This window comes from Melanostigma gelatinosum (assembly GCF_949748355.1).
Source record: "Melanostigma gelatinosum genome assembly, chromosome: 8".
NCBI lineage: Eukaryota > Metazoa > Chordata > Actinopteri > Perciformes > Zoarcidae > Melanostigma > Melanostigma gelatinosum.
The window spans coordinates 7903663-7923124 of NC_136641.1; the positions used below are offsets into that span (position 1 = coordinate 7903663).

General features: G+C 44.9%; 2 protein-coding genes across 2 annotated transcripts in view; one reads left to right on the forward strand and one right to left on the reverse strand.

Annotated features, from left to right (window-relative positions):
• Nucleotides 1-19462, forward strand: part of mtor (mechanistic target of rapamycin kinase) — an 80672-nt gene that overhangs the window by 16017 nt on the left and 45193 nt on the right. The window contains exons 21-28 of the mRNA XM_079273783.1: nucleotides 4142-4309; nucleotides 8275-8387; nucleotides 8727-8889; nucleotides 9727-9819; nucleotides 10147-10293; nucleotides 10871-11013; nucleotides 11241-11403; nucleotides 12550-12695. Coding sequence (XP_079129909.1) covers nucleotides 4142-4309; nucleotides 8275-8387; nucleotides 8727-8889; nucleotides 9727-9819; nucleotides 10147-10293; nucleotides 10871-11013; nucleotides 11241-11403; nucleotides 12550-12695 — 1136 coding nt within the window. The remainder of the gene's footprint in view (nucleotides 1-4141; nucleotides 4310-8274; nucleotides 8388-8726; nucleotides 8890-9726; nucleotides 9820-10146; nucleotides 10294-10870; nucleotides 11014-11240; nucleotides 11404-12549; nucleotides 12696-19462) is intronic.
• angptl7 (angiopoietin-like 7) lies at nucleotides 15609-19036 on the reverse strand. The gene is made up of 5 exons (XM_079274174.1): nucleotides 18544-19036; nucleotides 17183-17283; nucleotides 16886-17080; nucleotides 16490-16685; nucleotides 15609-16397 (listed from the first exon to the last, which is right to left on the reverse strand). Exons 1-5 carry the CDS (start codon nucleotides 18902-18904, stop codon nucleotides 16225-16227), a joined length of 1026 nt encoding a protein of 341 aa, XP_079130300.1. The 5' UTR covers nucleotides 18905-19036; the 3' UTR covers nucleotides 15609-16224.

The following is a 19462-nucleotide window of genomic DNA, read 5'->3' on the forward strand; positions in this document are numbered from 1 at the left end:
GACATTTTCCAAAAAAACGGTGTCGTAAGCCACCCAGATATGATGTCAGTCCCAGTTGATGGGGAATCGTCTCTGTCGCACTCGCACGAATGGAAACACATTTTGACCCGATTCCTCAGACCCACACAAACACCACGCGAGAGAGCAAGGTGGATGAGGTAGTGCTTTGGATGTACCCTCTGAATATTAAATATTTTATATTCAGAAATTGGACTCTCATGAATTGAGGTCACTTTTATTTCGACGTATAACTTACTGCACTCACATCTGTCTCTTAGCTTAGGTAAACATTTGTGGAGAATTTTGGTTCCAGGATTCTCTACAGTCTGACCGTATATTATTTTATTGCATGTATTTAATATCTTTATTGGACATTTGCTTGATAGTATTGCAATCCCTTTTAGAGCTGTATAGTAGCAGAATGCCTTTTGCGAGTGTGTTACACAAAGCAAAGACGGTTTAGTTTATGTTTTTTTTTTTAAGAAATATTCAATTCAATTCAATTCAATTCATTTTTCTATAGCCCAAAATCACAAATTACAAATTTGCCTCAGAGGGCTTTACAATATGTACACGTTTGACATCCTCTTGTCCTGTAGAAACCTGTGGGAGAGCAATAGAGGAGGGGTCCCTCTCCCCGGATGGACAGAAGTGCAATGATGTCATGTGTAGAACAGGATAGTGAATTACACACATTCAATGTATGACACAACCACGACAGGAGGCAACACCTGGTCCAGGTAAACCCGGATACACAGGAACCTGTGAGGCGAGAAAGCACAGAGACTCTGGTGAAGAAGCAGGTCAATAATGTGCATTAACGGTATCGGTAGCATGAAATAGTAATGTGAGTAATAATAAAAGTGATATTAGCAGTTGGAGTCAGCAGGGCCATGGTAGGAGGAAGGACCAGGGTCCAGATGAAACCATGCTCCATGGAAACCTGTGAGGAGAGGAAGCACAAGGACTCCGGGGAAGAGACAAAATCAGTACTGTGCAGTAATGGTATCGGTAATCGGATTAATAATGTTAATCATGAAGATCGTAGTAGGTGTCAGCAGGGCCATGGCTGGTTGAAGAACCAGTGTCCAGATAAAACTGCGGTCATCCTGTGAGGCGAGAAAGCACAAATACTCCGGGGAAGAAGTAAAGTTAGTAATGAGCATTAATGGGACATCAATGCATACAGACGGAGGTGAAGAAGAGGAGGAGAGAGGTGCTCAGTGTAGGAAGTCCCCCTGTAACTATCGAAGAGGAAAGTCTTAAGCCTACTCTTAAATGTGGTGAGTGTGTCTGCCCCCCGGACAGAAACGGGAAGCTGGTTCCACAGAAGAGGAGCTTGATAACTGAAGGCTCTGGCTCCCATCCTACTTTTTAAGACTCTAGGAACCACAAGTAACCCTGAATCACTGGATCGCAGCTCTCTAGTAGGGCAGTATGGTACTATAAGCTCTTTAAGATATGATGGAGCCTGACCAGTTCGGGCTTTGTAGGTAAGTAAAAGGATTTTAAATTCTATTCTAGATTTTACAGGGAGCCAGTGCAGAGAAGCTAATACAGGAGTAATATGATCTCTCCTCTTAGTTCTTGTTAGTACACGAGCTGCAGCATTCTGGATCAGCTGGAGAGATTTAAGAGACTTATTAGAGCAGCCTGAAAATAAGGAATTGCAGTAATCTAGTCTAGAGGTAACAAATGCATGAACTAATTTCTCTGCATCGCTTTGAGATGGGATGTGCCTGATTTTTGAAATATTACGTAGGTGAAAAAAGGCAGTCCTGGAAATAAGTTTTATCTGAGAGTTGAAAGACAAATCCTGATCAAAGGTAACTCCAAGATTCTTGACTGTGCTGCTGGATGCCAGCGCAATGCCATCTAGAGAAACGATATCATTCGATAACTGATTTCGGAGGTGTTCTGGGCCTAGTAGAATAACTTCAGTTTTGTCTGAGTTTAACATCAGGAAGTTGCAGGTCATCCAGGTTTTTATGTCCTTAAGACACGCTTGCAGTTTAGCGAGCTGGTTGGTTTCGTCTGGTTTGATCAATATATATATAATTGAGTATCATCTGCATACCAATGAAAGGTTATAGAGTGTTTTCTGATAATATTGCCTAAAGGAAGCACATATAAGGTGAACAAGATTGGTCCAAGCACAGAACCTTGTGGAACTCCATAACTGACGTTGGTCTTCATCGAGGCTTCATCATTTACATAAACAAACTGAGATCGATCCGATAAATAGGATCCAAACCAGTTCAGTGCGGTTCCTTTGATGCCAATATAATGTTCCAGTCTCTGCAACAGGATGTAGTGGTCTATAGTGTCGAACGCAGCACTAAGGTCTAACAGGACAAGAACAGAGACGAGTCCTTTGTCTGATGCGATTAGAAGGTCATTAGTTATTTTTACCAGAGCTGTCTCTGTGCTATGATGCTTTCTAAATCCTGACTGAAAATCCTCAAATAAACTATTGTTACACAGAAAGTCACACAACTGATTTGCAACTGCTTTCTCAAGGATCTTAGAGAGGAAGGGAAGGTTCGAGATCGGTCTATAGTTGGCCAACACCTCTGGATCCAGAGTGGGCTTCTTAAGAAGAGGTTTAATCACAGCTACTTTAAAGGACTGTGGTACATGACCTGTTACTAAAGACAGGTTGATCATATCTAATAAAGTTGTGCTCATTAATGGTAGCACTTCTTCAAGCAGCCTAGTCGGTATCGGGTCTAAGAGACAGGTGGACGGTTTAGACGTAAAAATAGTTGAAGTCAGTTTGTCAAGGTCAATGGGAGTAAAGCCATCTAAACATATATCAGGGTTTACAGCTGTTTCTAAGCTTACTCTATTTGTGGAAAGATTGGTCGAGGGCAGGAGATTATTAATGTTCTCTCTAATAATTATAATCTTATCATTAAAGAAGTTCATGAAGTCATTGCTACTGAGGTCTATAGGGATACTCGGCACAACAGAGCTGTGACTCTCTGTCAGCCTGGCTACAGTGCTGAAGAGGAACCTGGGGTTGTTCTTATTTTTCTCTATTAACGATGAGTAATAAGCTGCTCTGGCATTACGGAGGGCCTTCTTATATGTCTTAAGACTGTCTCGCCAGAGTAACCGAGATTCTTCCAAGTTCGTGGAACGCCATGTTCTTTCAAGTTTTCGCGATGTTTGCTTTAATTTGCGGGTTTCAGGGTTATACCATGGAGCGAATCTCCTTTGTTTTACCAACTTATTTTTTAAAGGAGCAATAGAGTCTAGTGTCCTTCTCAGTGAGCTTGTAGCACTGTCGACAAGATGATCAATCTGGGTCGGTCTAAAGCCAGCACAGGAGTCCTCCGTCACATCGAAGCATGGTATCGAGTTAAATACAGACGGAATCGCTTCTTTAAATTGAGCTACGGCACCATCAGATAGACATCTAGTGTAGTAACTCTTGCTTAACGGTGTACACTCCGTTAGTAAGAATTCAAAGGTTATTAGATAATGGTCCGATAGAAGAGGGTTCTGTGGATAGACTATTAAATCTTCCATGTTAATGCCATAAGTCAGAACCAGGTCGAGAGTGTGGTTAAAACAGTGAGTGGGTTTCTGTACATTCTGACAGAAACCAATCAAATCTAATAATGAGATAAATGCAGTACTGAGGCTATTGTTCTCGACATCCACATGAATATTAAAGTCACCTACAATAATTACTTTGTCTGTTTTAAGGACTAGACTTGATAAAAACTGAATAAATTCCGATAAAAACTCAGAATACGGACCTGGGGCCCGGTACACTATAACAAATATAACTGGCTGTATTGTTTTCCAGGTTGGGTGTGAAAGACTAAGAACCAAGCTTTCAAATGAGTTATAGTCTAGTTTAGGGTTTAATAATAGGCTAGAGTCAAAGATGGCTGCTACTCCACCTCCTCGGCCGGCGCCTCGAGGAATGTGAGTATTGATATGACTTGGAGGAGTTGATTCATTTAGGCTGACATATTCATCATTACTCAGCCAGGTTTCAGTAATACAAAGTAATACAAAATAAATCAATATGATTATCTGATATTAGCTCATTTACTAGTAGAGCTTTAGAAATATTCCTTATCATGGTATTCTAATTCATGGCAACCTCTTCTGTGCTGCCCTGTAGGAGTACTGGACACCAAACAACCCCATGCAGAACACCATCATCCTTCTGATCGAGCAGATCGTGGTGGCACTGGGTGGAGAGTTCAAGCTCTACCTGCCTCAGCTCATCCCACACATGCTGCGTGTCTTCATGCACGACAACAGCACCGGACGCAGTGTTACCATCAAGGTCAGTGCAACGCGGCCACCGATCCCAATGTGCGACGATAAGAGGACACCCGGCTGGAGTAGTGGTGCGCCACTATTCTTCATGGATTTAAAAGTACAATTAGTGATGAGTGTACACCGAAGGGTATGCCAACCACCACAATGCAAAGACAAGCAGCTGCTGTCACTCCTGATTCACACAATAATACTGGGAACAACAAATTCTAAGACATTATTATTTCCCTCTGTTTTTTTTAAAACAGTGAAATATATTTTTTGTTTGTGATGAGATGAGAAAGGTACAACATTTTTTGCTTGTTTGCAAAATGTTCAACTGTATGTGAATGAACAGTCACACAAATAACAGGTTGAACCTTTAACTGTGACACATGTCAGAATCACAGATCAGATAAAAACAATCCAAGGCCTGCTGCCCTCGCGACCAGGCCTCAGGTAAGCAGATGAGGATAGATGAATGTAGAGAGGCACCGATTCTGATGTCCCTTTTTTTACTTACAATGTCCCTAATACAGCGTCATCAATTTCAGCTATTGCAGCATTAACTTTTCATGAATCAGGGAAAAAGAAACAAAATGTAATGGAAAGAATAAAACCAATAAAGAATTAACATACTGAGAGGTTACAGAAATGAATCTAGGAACGCTGGAATTGAAATTGTGGTGACAGCGCTGGAACAGCTTTAGAAAGTGCTTTCAGAACCCTCAGCAGAGGCTCAACAAGTTAATGCTGCCATCAATGCTTTCGCAGCCGAGTGAAGAGCAATGGCTAAAATACTAAAAGAAATTTGGTCATTTGAAAAATCCTTGCAATGAAATCAGACCGAACTGCCCGCTATGGCCCAGTGCAATACATTTGATGATGCTCTGAGATAAGCTATAGTAGCCTAAGCGTCTGTTATCGCTAGATAATCACAGACTGTCAGCATAGTGTCGCGCTTATTTCTGTACTGTATGCAAATCTGGTGGATTATATCAGTTCTTCCTCTATTTGGTGGATCATATTTTTTCATTATACAGCTTTCCTTGTTCACCACAACCTGTCAATCACAAGGTAGCCCGCCTTAAAGCAGACTCTGCTTTTTGGTCCACTTAATTCTAAATGGATCATAATTTACGAAATGAACATCATGCTGTATAAACTAGTTATTTAGAGCATAAACTCATGGTTACAATGTTTACTGAGGGAATAAATCAAGTGAGAAGTAGTCATTTTCTCATAGACTTCTATACAATCTGACTTATTTTTGCAACCAGAAGAGTCGCCCCCTACTGGCCATTTGAAGTTAAAGACACGTCCGCCATTGCCTCACTCTTCAGAACGGAAGTTGCCGCCTAGAGCAACATGATACACATTCCTGCTGACGTGGTAACGCTATGCCACTATTCAGCAGCGGCAGTAATGCACCAGGAAAGGAAAGGAAGCAGAAGGCTGTCTGTAACATTTGTATTTTAAGGTACCCTGTTGAGTTTTATACAAATATTCAAACATTTCAGGCCAGCCTCGTGGCGCAGTCGGTAAGAAATGTTCTTCCCATTCCTTCTTTGTGCAACGGGACACTTTGCACAGAGTTCAATGTCATTGAAAGGAATCGTGAAACTGCATGGCGTAATGATGCAAGCAGCAAAGAAGGAAGAATGCTGTTTTGCTGCAGTGAGTGCAAGACTCACTCAAAAACGGGTGGACCAGTCGCTACAGAGGCTGTACTGGTGGCTGGAGAGGTGACAGTTCACTTCCTGGGCACTGTTTAGCAAGGCACCGAAACCCCTAACTTCTCAAGCGCTTGACTATGCGGCAGCCTCATCCCTCTGACATCGCTCCACAACAAAGCACGTCTGTAGGTCCTGTGTCTGTGTGTATTTCGGGCCGATGTGTGTCCCAACGGAATGAAAAAATGTGATTTGTGCGTTTGCTGAAACACAACTTAACAAATGTGTGGACTGCTGTCTGTAGTACGATAGCTCCAGCCGTGTATCTTTACGAACCGACCCACACTATTTCCTCCTCCCCCTGCTTTTGGCAACAACGCATGAATACATTTCACCAGGCGGATTTCACTCCGACTGTGCCGGAGAAAAAAAGTCGAAAAAGAGTAATTACGGACTCATTTCGATGTGCTTGTGGTTCACTTAAGAAATAAAAGGTAGCTGTAATGGAGAGTTAAAAAGTGAAGGGTTACTGGCCATCATTGATAATGTCAGTGGAACAGCAATATGCGTCGCCCCAGTCGATTTTTACTGCTTTATTTTTTGACTACCGGGCTGATTAATGGAGAAACAGTGACTTGTCGTGTGTCATAAATCAAGTGGAGAAAGCGCACTAACTAGATGGAAAAGATCAAACGTCATATTTTGAGTAGATAACTTAAATCTGCCTGCACTGCCAAGAGGTGTGGTGTGTTTTTTTAGAAGTGCTCTCATCACTCTCAGAAGTCACAGGAGCTCAGCCCACAGTTGACTTATTGGGGCGCTGCTTTCTGTTCGCGGTTTCCGTCGATATCCATCAAAACCCATTCAGGTCATGAGCCATTCATTTGCAATGCAGCACTTCAAAGACATGCATAGACCTGTAGCTTACACACTCTCCCGTTTCAGCAGCTGCTGCCAGAGTTTGTCTGGGTTCTCTCTGACCCTGAATCACGGTTTGTGCTCAGACCACAGAGGCAGAATCATAAGAATCACCGTCATCTAGCTCTCTCTCTCTCTTCTGGTGCTGTTTTGTCTCACAGTCTGCCGTATTAGATAACCCCGCAGCCCACAGTCTGGGTAGTCTATAACTCAGGCCTGGGTCTGGTGCTTAATCTTAAGCACAGGATGGGGGGAACCAGGAATCGGGTTACCCGTCTAGTCCAAAGGAGAAGAAAAGAAAAACACACTTCCATCATTTCATGGCGCTGTTCTTCGCAACCCCCTGAACACGCACACTCGCACACCTCCATCTCGGCTTCCTGCTGTCTCGCTGTGCGTCATTTAGACGTGGGGGTCGGGGAGCAGAAGTGGTCATGGTGCGCGGGGGGGGGGGGCTGGGTGTGCTTCAACATACGTCATTCCTTTTAAGAGCATCTATCCGTGCACATTCCTCACACATGCTCCACACAACATGATGTAACCATCAGATGAAACTACAGGAGGACTCACACGGCTAGTGTTCATTCTCTTAAAGATGTGTTGTTGACAGCCAGCAACTGATCCCCTTCATGAATTTACAACTTAATATGCAGTCATGAATTCATGCTGTTCATTGCATGCCACACTGTGCGAGTTGGGTTCAGCAAAATCTTGTTTGAAAACTGTATCAAACCGTTCAATATTAACATACAGGTATGTCAGATCTGCATGAACTCTAATGCTGTATGCGTAATGCTGTAGATTTAACAACTCGTAGCAATGCAGAATTATCCCAGAAGGCTAGCATGTGTGCTCGCACCTTCCTGAAATACAACACCGTCGGCGTTTCTTTAGGGATTCCTGAAAAGGCCACTTATTCAAAATTAACTGCTCATGTTAAGTGACTGAGCATTTAATTAGACGTTAGATGTATCATCTCGATTTCAAGGGACTCCCAAAGCAAATGGGAAACAGAACAAGACACAACATCACATAACACAAACGTGAAAAAAACAATCAACTAAATAACTGAGAGAGAGAGAGAGAGAGAGAGAAAAGAGTCCAAGGTTAGGCTAGATACAATCAAACAAACAATGATCTATCTCTAAATAGAGGAACAGTGAAAACATTGGCAATCTGTTATAGGAGAAGAAAACAAAGCATTTTTAATTATTTCTGACAATTAGGGCAAAAAATGAATTGCGACGACGGGTGGAATTGACGTCTTATGCTCAGATGGAGCCATCGGAGTGTCCCAACATTGTACAGAAAATACCCTGTTATAAATCTGCAGAGTCTGTTATGTGCAACATTTACGGGACGGAGATCAGTTTTAGTTTCAGTGTGCGCTTCTCTCTTGCAGATGCTCAACGCCATCCAGCTGTTTGGTGCCAACCTGGACGACTACCTGCACTTGCTGCTGCCTCCCATCGTCAAGCTGTTCGATGCCTCTGATGTGCCCCTGCAGGCCCGCAAGTCAGTACAGCACCTGGCTGTCCCTGTGCTAACGTAGTCTGTGCTTCCAATTATAGCCAGAGGTTTAAAGTCCCGTCTCACTGGGTCTCACACAGCAGTGGATTTTATGGATTTAACATTGTTGTGTTATCTCCTAAATCTGATTTTGATTGTATACACACTTGCGCCACAGAAATGGAAAAATCTATACCAGCCAGGAAGAAGAACAGGGTTTCAGGTTTAGTCTCCGTTACAGCACGACGTTGTTATTTGCTCTTGTGTCGGGCCGCTCCGTCCTACTGCTGGTAAAGTGAAGCTGAGCGTTTTTGTGTTTGTCTCTCTTTCCTCTGTGTGGCTCAGGGTCGCGTTGGAGACACTGGACCGGCTGACGGAGTCCCTGGACTTCACCGACTACGCTTCGCGCATAATCCACCCGATCGTTCGGACTCTTGACAGCACGCCTGAGCTGCGCGGCACCTCTATGGACACCCTGTCCTCGCTAGTATTCCAGCTGGGAAAGAAGGTAGCTACAGTTGTCCCTCGGCGTTCCCATTTAGGTGCGATTATTCCTAAAGAGACTGCTTCCAGCCTCCCTGCTGCCGTGCTCCACATAACCAGCATTTCGGGAACCCTCCACCCAGCACCAGTCTTAATTACCGGTACTTCCTGCCAGACTGCTGATGTCATTGACTATTTTGCGGCGGGGGGTTGGTATTTATGAGGGTGGATGAGGTCACGTTTACCCCTCCCTCTTCCCCCCCTGAGCCATCCCCTCCCTTACCCCGAAACCCTCCGATGGTTTTTTTTAGGCCGAACCTCAGAAGCACCAGCCCATGTGTGACCTCGTCTGGCAACACAAACGTGCAGGGGAAGCTTTTGATCTGAGACTCGTGGTGGTTAGAGACAAGTGCAGGAGTTTCAGTTGTTTGGCGTCTGGTGTCGGGAAAGAGTGAGCCAGACTAAACTACACACACACACACACACACACACACACACACACACACACACACACACACACACACACACACACACACACACACACACACACACACACACACACACACACACACACACACACACACACACACACACACACACACACACACACACACACACACACACACACACACACACACACACACACACACACACACACACACACACACACACACACACACACACACACACACACACACACACACACACACACACACACACACACACACACACACACACACACACACACACACACACACACACACACACACACACACACACACACACACACACACACACACACACACACACACACACACACACACACTTATTTACTCTCCTTCCTTATCCCCTCATTTTTCAGTACCAGATCTTCATCCCCATGGTGAACAAAGTGATGCTGAAGCACAGGATCAACCACCAGCGTTATGACATACTCATATGTCGCATTGTGAAGGTGAGTCCCCCCCCAATATATCCAGGTTTTCTCAAAAAAAACATTGATACAACGCACATTTTCGACATGAATTCATTGTTCTTTGCCTCTTGCCCAGTCAGGCACAAACAATACAGAGTAACTGCACATGATCAAGCAATCAATTACAAAAGTCATTATAATGTTCTGTTTATCAACACTTCAAGGAAATGCACTTCTACATTCATAAAACTTGTTTGTCTGTGTGTGGGCTGCGTGTGTGTGTGTGTGTGTGTGTGTGTGTGTGTGTGTGTGTGTGTGTGTGTGTGTGTGTGTGTGTGTGTGTGTGTGTGTGCGACTACATTATAGGGCTATACTCTGGCTGAGGAGGAAGAGGACCCTCTAATCTTCCAAAATCGCCAGCTTCGTAGCAACCAAGGCGACACTCTGGTCAGCGGGCCGGTGGAGGCGGGGCCTATGAAGAAGCTTCACGTCAGCACCACTGCACTTCAGAAGGTCAGAGGGGGGGTGACTGACATTGGTGCTTTCATGCTGAAGGGTAACACACACATGTCCAGCGCTGATGTCCACCGGCGTGGTTGTTGACTGTATTGCGGTTGTGTACAGGAAGCAGCCTTGTGGACAAGCAGATTGTTTACTCGTAGTGATGACATACGGACCAACAGAGAAGTGATGAATGAAAAACCCAAACAAATGACCGGAGAAACACAATGAACACCGATGCTCCCACGCAAGGGCTGACTGAATACTTCGATGAATATGAAAGTGATGTGAATCATATGCTGTGGCCTTCACGGTCACTAGATATCAACAAGGCTCTCCACCACCATCATCATCAAAACACTCAAAATGAGGCAATCTTGTGGAAGAACGCGTTTTATTCTTTAAGAACGTTTCACCGCAAGCAGTAAAAATGATTTATGTGTCCGTCTCAGCCAGATGAGCCCCCCCCCCCCCCCCCCCCCCCCCCCCACACACACACACACACACACACACACACACACATTACCTGTGTCTCTACCCACGTAGTTCCCAGTGAATGCTGAGATGGAGGATTTCTGTCTATTCACAGGCATGGGGTGCTGCCAGGAAGGTGTCCAAAGACGATTGGCTTGAGTGGCTGAGGCGCTTGAGTGTGGTCCTGCTCAAGGAGTCGTCGTCTCCAGCCTTGCGATCATGCTGGTCTCTGGCCCAAACCTACATCCCTCTCGCCAGGTCGGGTCTACCGCACTACCTTTATTTCTCCTTCACATTTCTTTTTTTAACGTTCCACGTGCACGATAGTCCGCAACACCTAAAAACAATCGCATAATCGGCATGCTAATGCAAGCAAGCTAATCTCGCTACTTATCGATTTGCCGTTCTCCCAAATTCCGTTAAGGCCCCGTTCTTGCAAAATATCATATATTGAATGTGTATTTGCTGTTTCCTTGGGTCCACAGGGACCTGTTCAACGCGGCCTTCCTGTCTTGTTGGTCCGAGCTGAGCGAGGACCAGCAGGACGAGCTCATCCGCAGCGTCGAGCTGGCCCTCACCTCCCAGGACATCGTGGAGGTCACGCAGACTCTGCTCAACCTGGCGGAGTTCATGGAGCACAGCGACAAGGTTAGCATCGAATCGCAGCAGCTGCTTTAATCCACAGCGTCACCGTGATGTAGTTCAGGCTGAATCACTGGTTTTATGGCTGGCTGCTTTTATTAGAGTGCTTGCAGGTCGATATCTTAAGTTGTTTTCAAAATTCACGTTTTGATATTACGTCGTGCATTTTAAAGTGGCGGTATAAAAAGCTCATTGAATGTCAAACCGCCCACCATAAATCTACGAGGGTGAGATGTTATTCATTCTACCCATGACTCAGCTCGAACTCGTCCCTTTTTAAGCTTTTATATATATATACAAACTGTCCAGCCCCTGTCCAGCATCTGCCGGAAAAAATTCCGAACGGTGCGTCAGATGCAAAACAAAACAAAAAACAGTGTATGACCGCAAATAACAGAACCTGCACAGAGGCGCTCGGGAAACTTACCAATGCAAAAAAAAACAAGAGAAACCAGGTCTCCTCGCTTGCCCTCGTATTCTGTGCAGACACCGTTGCCACACTTCACCGCAGTCAGGAAACCTACAAACTGTGGTTTTCAGTGCTAGGTGTTGTGTAAATGGATTGTGTGTTGGTGGTTTGAAATGGGCCCAAAACGGCACCACATTACCCTTCTTGGTAATAATTCAAAAAGTTGCAAGAGGAGGGCTGAGCAGAAACCATTCTGGCTGCTGTCATTGTGATTCAAAATACAAACAGGAGGAGATTACACTTAAAACCACAGTGAACAGAGAAACCCTTTCACGAGAGCCCTCTGTTTGACCGCACATGTTGAGCTAATTAGTGACGAAGCCGTTGCGTTGAGGGCAGAGAACCGTCATGGCCGGGTCATAATATATCATTTCAGCAGGGTCACCCCCCTGCTGGGAGGCTGCAGTAGAAACAGACATAAAGTGTCCGGTTCCAAGCCGGTGGAAAGAGGGGCATAAGATGTTTTCTCTAGGTTACCACACCACCGTAAACTCAATAACTACCGTACATAAAGCTACCTTATTTCAGTCCGTCACGTCACAGCGTACGTGAAATATAGTGTACAGTTCAATAACAAGTTCAAACCCGACTAAATGCAGATTGAGGACAGCAGATGTTATTCGAGTTTCATTATATTTAGGAAACAACTTATTTCACACACTTTTTTTGTTTCCTTTGTCCAGGGCCCTCTGCCCCTCAGAGACGATAACGGCATCGTGCTGCTTGGCGAGAGAGCTGCCAAGTGTCGCGCCTACGCCAAGGCTCTGCACTACAAAGAGCTGGAGTTTCAGAAAGGGGCTTCTCCTCTCATCCTGGAGGCTCTTATCAGGTAGGTGGTCTGAAAAACTTTCTTTTTTTTTTTTTATGAGAAAAAAAGCATGGCTTTCATAAAACTGTGGTAAGATGAGCGCAGTCCTCGTCACAGTATTTGACTGACAACAGCAAGCACACTGTTGTTCTTTACATGAAAAGGGCAAATAAGAAATGAGTGTATTTCTTTTTCAGCCTAACTCATTGTTTGGTTTTGTGTAAGTTCTCCTTTGGTCCACAGTTTAACAGTTTTCTTTTCATTAAAGTTATAGTCGAGTCAAAGGAATATGTAGCTTCTTCAAAGTCAGGACTTCATTTCTCGGTAACTTTGAGATCACAACATAAATCGGTGTCAGTGGGAGGTCTCGTCCCTCTGGTGGGAAAATAGGTTTGACAGGTGCCCCTGTGATAAACAGTTAGTGCATTACAAGTTATTGCTTAAAGACAAACCGTTCCCTCAAAGTCAATTTTTATTCCAATAAACACACACAAAATGATATTGCACATATCTTCCCTTAAGCCTTTGATATCCTCTGTCATCTTTTCCATCCCCTTTTCCTCATCCTTCTTGATTTCTATGCCTTGGGCACGGCGGGGTGAAATCTGTTTTCCAGGCATCTAATTGGACGCTTGCCTCCTTTTCATCTACGAGTGTCTGGACTTGTGTTTCTCAGGGGCCTGTTTTCAATTTCTCAGGAGCCTTGATGATGATGAATGATGGGAGCCGGCACTCTGGTGTTTTCAACATCCCCATCTGGTTCTCACCTCTCCAGGATTTCCCATAAAAAGATCCAGAGGCTGGTGTGCAAAAAAAAAGAAGCACAATGTAAATACTCTACTGAGTATTTAGAGAGAAAAAAACAAAAACGTTCATTGCTGATGCCCACTTTTTGATGACGGGGAGGCATCGTCACTGCTGTTTCAGCACCTGACGAGTCACCGTGTTTCGAGATGAGTGCGCGAGTATTTCAGGTGTTGTTTTTTTTATAGACGCAAATGGACCTTCAGTTAAAATTCAGGGAATTCAATCTGAATAGGTGACACACTCATAATAGAACACATTTTATGAGCTGTAACTGCTATGAATAATGTGTGAAGGATTTTAAGAAAGTCAAAATAATTAGTTTGTGGTCTAACTACATTCACAGGCCCACGTAGCTGTGGAGGGAGCCAGGAAGCCGCTCACATTTTCCCCATTTATCCCAACAGAGGAACGTTGTTAATTAAGCATTTGGCCGATAATGTTATGGTACATCATAAAGGCTCTTTCAATTGACTTGGATAAGTAATTTGTTTCTGTTTTTATAACATCTTGTACAATTTGACAGTCTCTGGTAGACGGCAATGATGGGGCGGAAGCTGCGTGATGGAGAATATAAAGGTCTGTAATAGATCCGTGCTCCTTCACTTACAGAGGAACTATGACTTTGGTGGCTCCATCACCACGGTGGCTGCTGAAGCTGGGCATTGTTGCATCTGGACCATGTGTTAATAATAATACATGGGTAGCCATAATGGAAATGCTGAGAAATGGAAAATGGAAAGTTTTGAATGTGTGTCATTTATTCAGCTGTAGAGATGGCTGCAAACTGTTCAGCAAAATCTCAGTTTATACCAGCTTGTGCATTCATTTATTGGACTACTCAAGTGCTCAGTTGGACTCAATGTATGAGTAGACGGGTGGACACAATAGCAGGAACACTTGTACACTGTAGTGCAATGTGTGCTGCCTGAGTTTCCCTTAGGATGTTGTGACTGCATCAGATGTGTGGATTACACCTGACAGGGTGAAGGAACACCTCATTCACCTGATACGTATAATAATGTGTATAGGTTAATATATGTGTAAATAGCAGGAATACAGCAGTTCAACAACATCTCAAAATGTAGCCTATAGATTTACCCTTAAGTTGAAGCCGTACTATCTTCCACCATATTAACCTCCATAAGGTTGCATTTGTTGCAGAGCTGCTGCAGTGGATTGCGTTAAAATGTACTGTAACACAGGGACAGGGTGCATAGGAGTCTCGCTTTATATAAAACCTATGTTCCAGGTGAAAGTGAGGTGAACATAAGATACTGTAATCACATGAACCAATTTTTAAATGCACACAATAAATCCAATGTGTTTCCTACAATGTTTGGATGACCTTTAGTACAATCCATTTCCACACGTTTTTTTGGGTTTAATACCCAGAAGGTCAAGTCCCATTCACCTTAGTTTACACTTATCTTCATCAAATAATAACTGCAGCTCTTGGCCGCCCTATTCGCTGAAGTTTAACCATAACTTCCCTTTGCAGCAGCGTGGTTTGCTCAGTGCGTGGTGCGGTGCGTCGCCCTTACACCGTCCACCACGGTTCAAGGTCTGCTTTTGTTGTTGGGGTCACAAGTTTGAATGCTTTTCAACACCGGAATAGAAAGAGCAGGTCATTTGTCACCATCCAAAGGTCCTGTCCTTCATTCCCCCGTGGTCATTTCCTTCTCAGGGTAGAGATAAACGTCCAGCTTTAATTAGATGTTTACCCCCCACTGTGTCACCTTGTTGGAGGAAGAGGATTTTCACGAAGCCTTCCACCGAGCCCGTATAGGCAGTGCTCCCTGGCTGTAAGGTATTTAAATGCTCGAAGGAATTCATGTGTTTCAGAGCGTAGCAAAAGGGCGTTATTGGTTTCAAGGTAGTAAAGCTAGAGGCATTCAACTCGCTGGCAGAACAGAGTGTGTGTGTGTGGTCTTCATTCCTACGTTTAGCTAAGGTGCACTGGGACCTTTGGGCAATATGTCAGCAGATGACCGAAGGGTCAGAGGCAAATATGTTGCTATTACTGGACACGAATGGACACGAGACTTTCTTTTGCCGTTAGACGTTGCTACATTGCAACCCGTGAAGAGAGCAATGTTGGATGACCTGCATGACACGCACCGTGTTTCGTTTAAAAAATATGTTTATTTTCTATCACATAAAACAACGTAATTACAGAGCTGTACACACTTTACAAATGACACATTTCCATCATCAATGGTTAGGGTTTTACAATAAAAGGCAGCTTAATTCATAGGAAATGCCTTCGGTGGTTGATCCCGTTCCAGCAACTCCCAAAGATCGCTCTTCTGTATTCGTTCCTACCAGTCCTTAATGATTTATACCTGAACCTGACCACTCTGGACGGATTCTTGCTACCATCCTTACATGTGTTACTTGTGTTCACTAAAAAAATACAACCTAGTGCTTTCAAGACAGACGAGAGAAGGAATCAAAATCCAGTCACCCTTACGGGACAGTGGTAAAAGAGCATCTATTAAAAGCATTTGAAAAATAAAATATTAGTTTTTTACTGATAAATACACAAAATGAACTACAATTTACAATCAAACACGGCAACAAACATGACACATTCATCTGACAGAGACGTAACCAGACCGTCACAAACTACATTTTCATTACTTTCGCAGTCGAGGGAAGGCCACAATTTGGTTGAACAGGTATTTAGTGAGATCGCTCAGCATTCATGCGTATCGTCGCGGTCCAGCACACACAGCTGAAGCACTTATGGTCGAAAATCCACCGGCCGGACCTTCATCTCCACTTTCTTGAGGGAGTAGTTGGACCCGTGCCAGCCGTACCAAGTGATCCCATCTGGGTTCTTCGTTATGTGCTGACCGTAGCGGTAAAAGACGCCGTTCAAGTTTGAGTCAGTGCAGCAGTTGTACCAGTAGCCACCTGGAAGGAGACGAGGGGAAGATAATTTAGACTTTATGTCGATGGGAGGGGGAATGTTGTACCTGTAATGTAAATGAAACGTCATCATTTACCTTTGCGCAGGGACGCACAGTCATCCACACACTTGTCATTGTCCTTCTTGATGGTGCTGAAGTTGGTGTTGTTGTGGTAGCGCAGCGAGTTTCCGGCGTTCCCACTGTAGTTGGCGAGGAAGAGCTTGTAGCTGTTCAGCTCATTGTCCACGGTGAAAAAGCCGTACTCAGCGTAGCGCGTCTCTCCCTGCCAATCCTGCATGGGAAAAGATATATGACTTGATTCAGAGAGCGGTTGTAGAGACTAGTTTGAATTATTCATTATTTATCGGTACCAGTAGGAACAAATTGTGTTAAGGCCCTTCTACTCTTGGGTTTCTGCACGGTTTTACGTGTTTTCTTGCTTTGGCATCTCGGCCCCAAGCTTACACGAGCGCCATGTTTTCCAACACGTACCTCCATCTCAATCCGGAGCACACTGGGCTGCCTTGTTAAACGGAAGATGTGGTCGTTGCCGAGCCAGAAGTCTCCGCGGATGGATCCAAATCCGTTTTTGTACTGCTTCCAGTCCCGGTGGAATGATGTTAGGCCGACTTTGCGCCGTTGGATCAGAGTCCAACCGCCTCCTTTCGTCTCCATATCGCAGAAGACCTGAAAAAGTATTCATCAAAATGTAATGGAGTGCAGATGCCTCACTACGCACCACCAAACAAAGACGGCGCGCTGTCCACACAGCTCTGAAGTGCAACTTACGCTCATCTCAGGTGTCCCCAGAAACTCATCTTTAGGCAGTTTGTACTCGCCAGAGATTTTGTAGCTCTTGCTGTACAGGGATGCACAGTCATATATGGCATCTGGAGAAGGAAAAAAAACCACAATCTCTTCAGTTATGATAAAACCATATGCAGTTTTAATAATGCCAGCGTCATAAATTCTAACCGCTTTATGGATATCTGAGTGATCGGGCAGATGAAAAAGTGACCTTTACCACCACTAAAAGCGAAATAGATCAAAACGGAGTGGAGTCATGGCTCCGATTTTTGCAAAGGTCTTCTCTTTCACTCCCGTCAGAGTATGGCGATGCCATTAATGGGGCTATGAGATCACTATGGAGCACTGAGCCCAATGCTTTAAAAAAAAGTCGGTGTGAACGAAACCGAGATGGAAACCTTCGGCTTCTTCTAATCTTTGCGTCCCTTCCTGTTCTGCCCTCCTGTCTTTAATTTACTCCAGCTTTAAGAGCAGGCCTCTGTGTTCCCTCTGCCAGTGACATGAACGCGGCCCCGCTCGACCACACAGTTGAGGCCATTGGAATAATAAACTATGTCATGCCTGGTTAACCTCTCTGCGGCAGCCAGCGCTGATTAGCGGCGTGTTAAAGTTGAGCTGAACGTCGGGGATGGTTTGGCTTCGGTGGGAGCTTTTTATTGACAGATGGGACTCCAGCTCCAAATGAATGCTTTAGACTGCCGTCGGGCCGCTCGCAGAGCCGCGTGCACTGTAATCTGCCTCACAACCAATTCACGGCAGCTTTCTGAGACTCTTTCCGAAGCAATGGATGAGGCTGATTATAGTTCTTCACAGCTGAAATAAATGTATAGTGTCTTGGCCTATTTGAGGACTGTTTTTGGAAAGTTTAGGTACTCTCAATCAACTGAAATGATGGCTCGTTATTTACTGGAGTTTCTCTTTTCAATTCAAAATGAGTGCTCTCAAAATAAGGCAATGTAATGTAGTCAAACTAAAAGTGATTTAGATTTAAATCAAGACTGAGACAGTTGGTAGACGGACGTTACACTTTAAGTTCCGGCATATCTAAAGTCTTTGTCCACATGTGTAAATAATTTGACAACAGCTGGCTAAAGAGTGCGACGAGGCAGGTTGCTCAAATATGCGATGGAGTCACCGACGGATCCGTTTTTCTCCACGCGTGAACACTTTACAGACTGTCTCCGGGTCTGCTTTCTGTATGTAAATTGCTTTCATGTGAATTAAATTTCGCAAAAACAATCACCAGTTAATGCCGACCCTTACTCATGCAATGCAACGCCAACCATCTGCACACATTTACTCCCTACTCTACTAAACAGCTTCTACAGATCGTTGATGCTCACCTGAGGAGGTCTGGGTGGCAGACTGCAGGGTTTGCAGCTGCATGATCTCCACGCGGTTGTTGATCTCCGAGTACTTGCTCTCGGCCTCCGTCACCCGGGCTTCCTGCTGCCGGTTCTGCTTGTCCAGATCCATTATTTGCCGCACAACGCTCATCAAGTCCGTCTCCTGCTTGCGACTTATCTCCTCCAGGATGCTGGTCAGGTTGGCCACCTGCACCTTGAGAGAGCGCACGGCGTCGCAGCACTGAGCCTTGGGAGGCTTCGGAGGCGCCAGCCTCTTCCTGGGATTCTGGGCCCACGTCTCTGCCAACAGGAGCAACGTGACCCCCAGAGCCACCACGATCAAATTCACTTTTGCCATTGTCTGGATTCTCACGGGTCTTTTGAGTGCGGTCTGTGATAGGAAGTAGTCTGTCCCCGTAGGAGGTCTTTTGCTGGAAATCTCAGTTGAGTTGGAGCTCCTCTTTAAACCAACGGCTCTCCCAGGCTCTGTCTTATGTCCCTCAGTGAAGCCCTCCTCTGCCTGAACATCTTAAATATTGTTTTGTGCGAGGGTCCTCCCCCTTCCCTCCCAGCGTGCACCAGTCACCGCTGACCCTCTCCAACCTTCGGGGGGGTGGAGGGGCTTTCCCATCCCGCCTCTCCCCCTCGCCCTTTGCCTCCTCCCCCCCCCCCCCCCCCCCCTCTACCCCTCCCCTCATCTTACTTTCACTCATTCCACAGAGGGTTTTGACCACGTTTCTCCTCTCTCCGTCAGGTGTTGAGGGTTTACTGGCCGGTGTTTTTTTGCCTCTGCCTGGAGGGGCAACATATGGAGCCGAGGAAACGACGCTTCCAGGCACAAGCCGCTTCGTGCAATGCGGAAACGCAAACTCTCGAATACTTTGACTTTTAAAGTCGTTTAGCTGTACGAAAAACA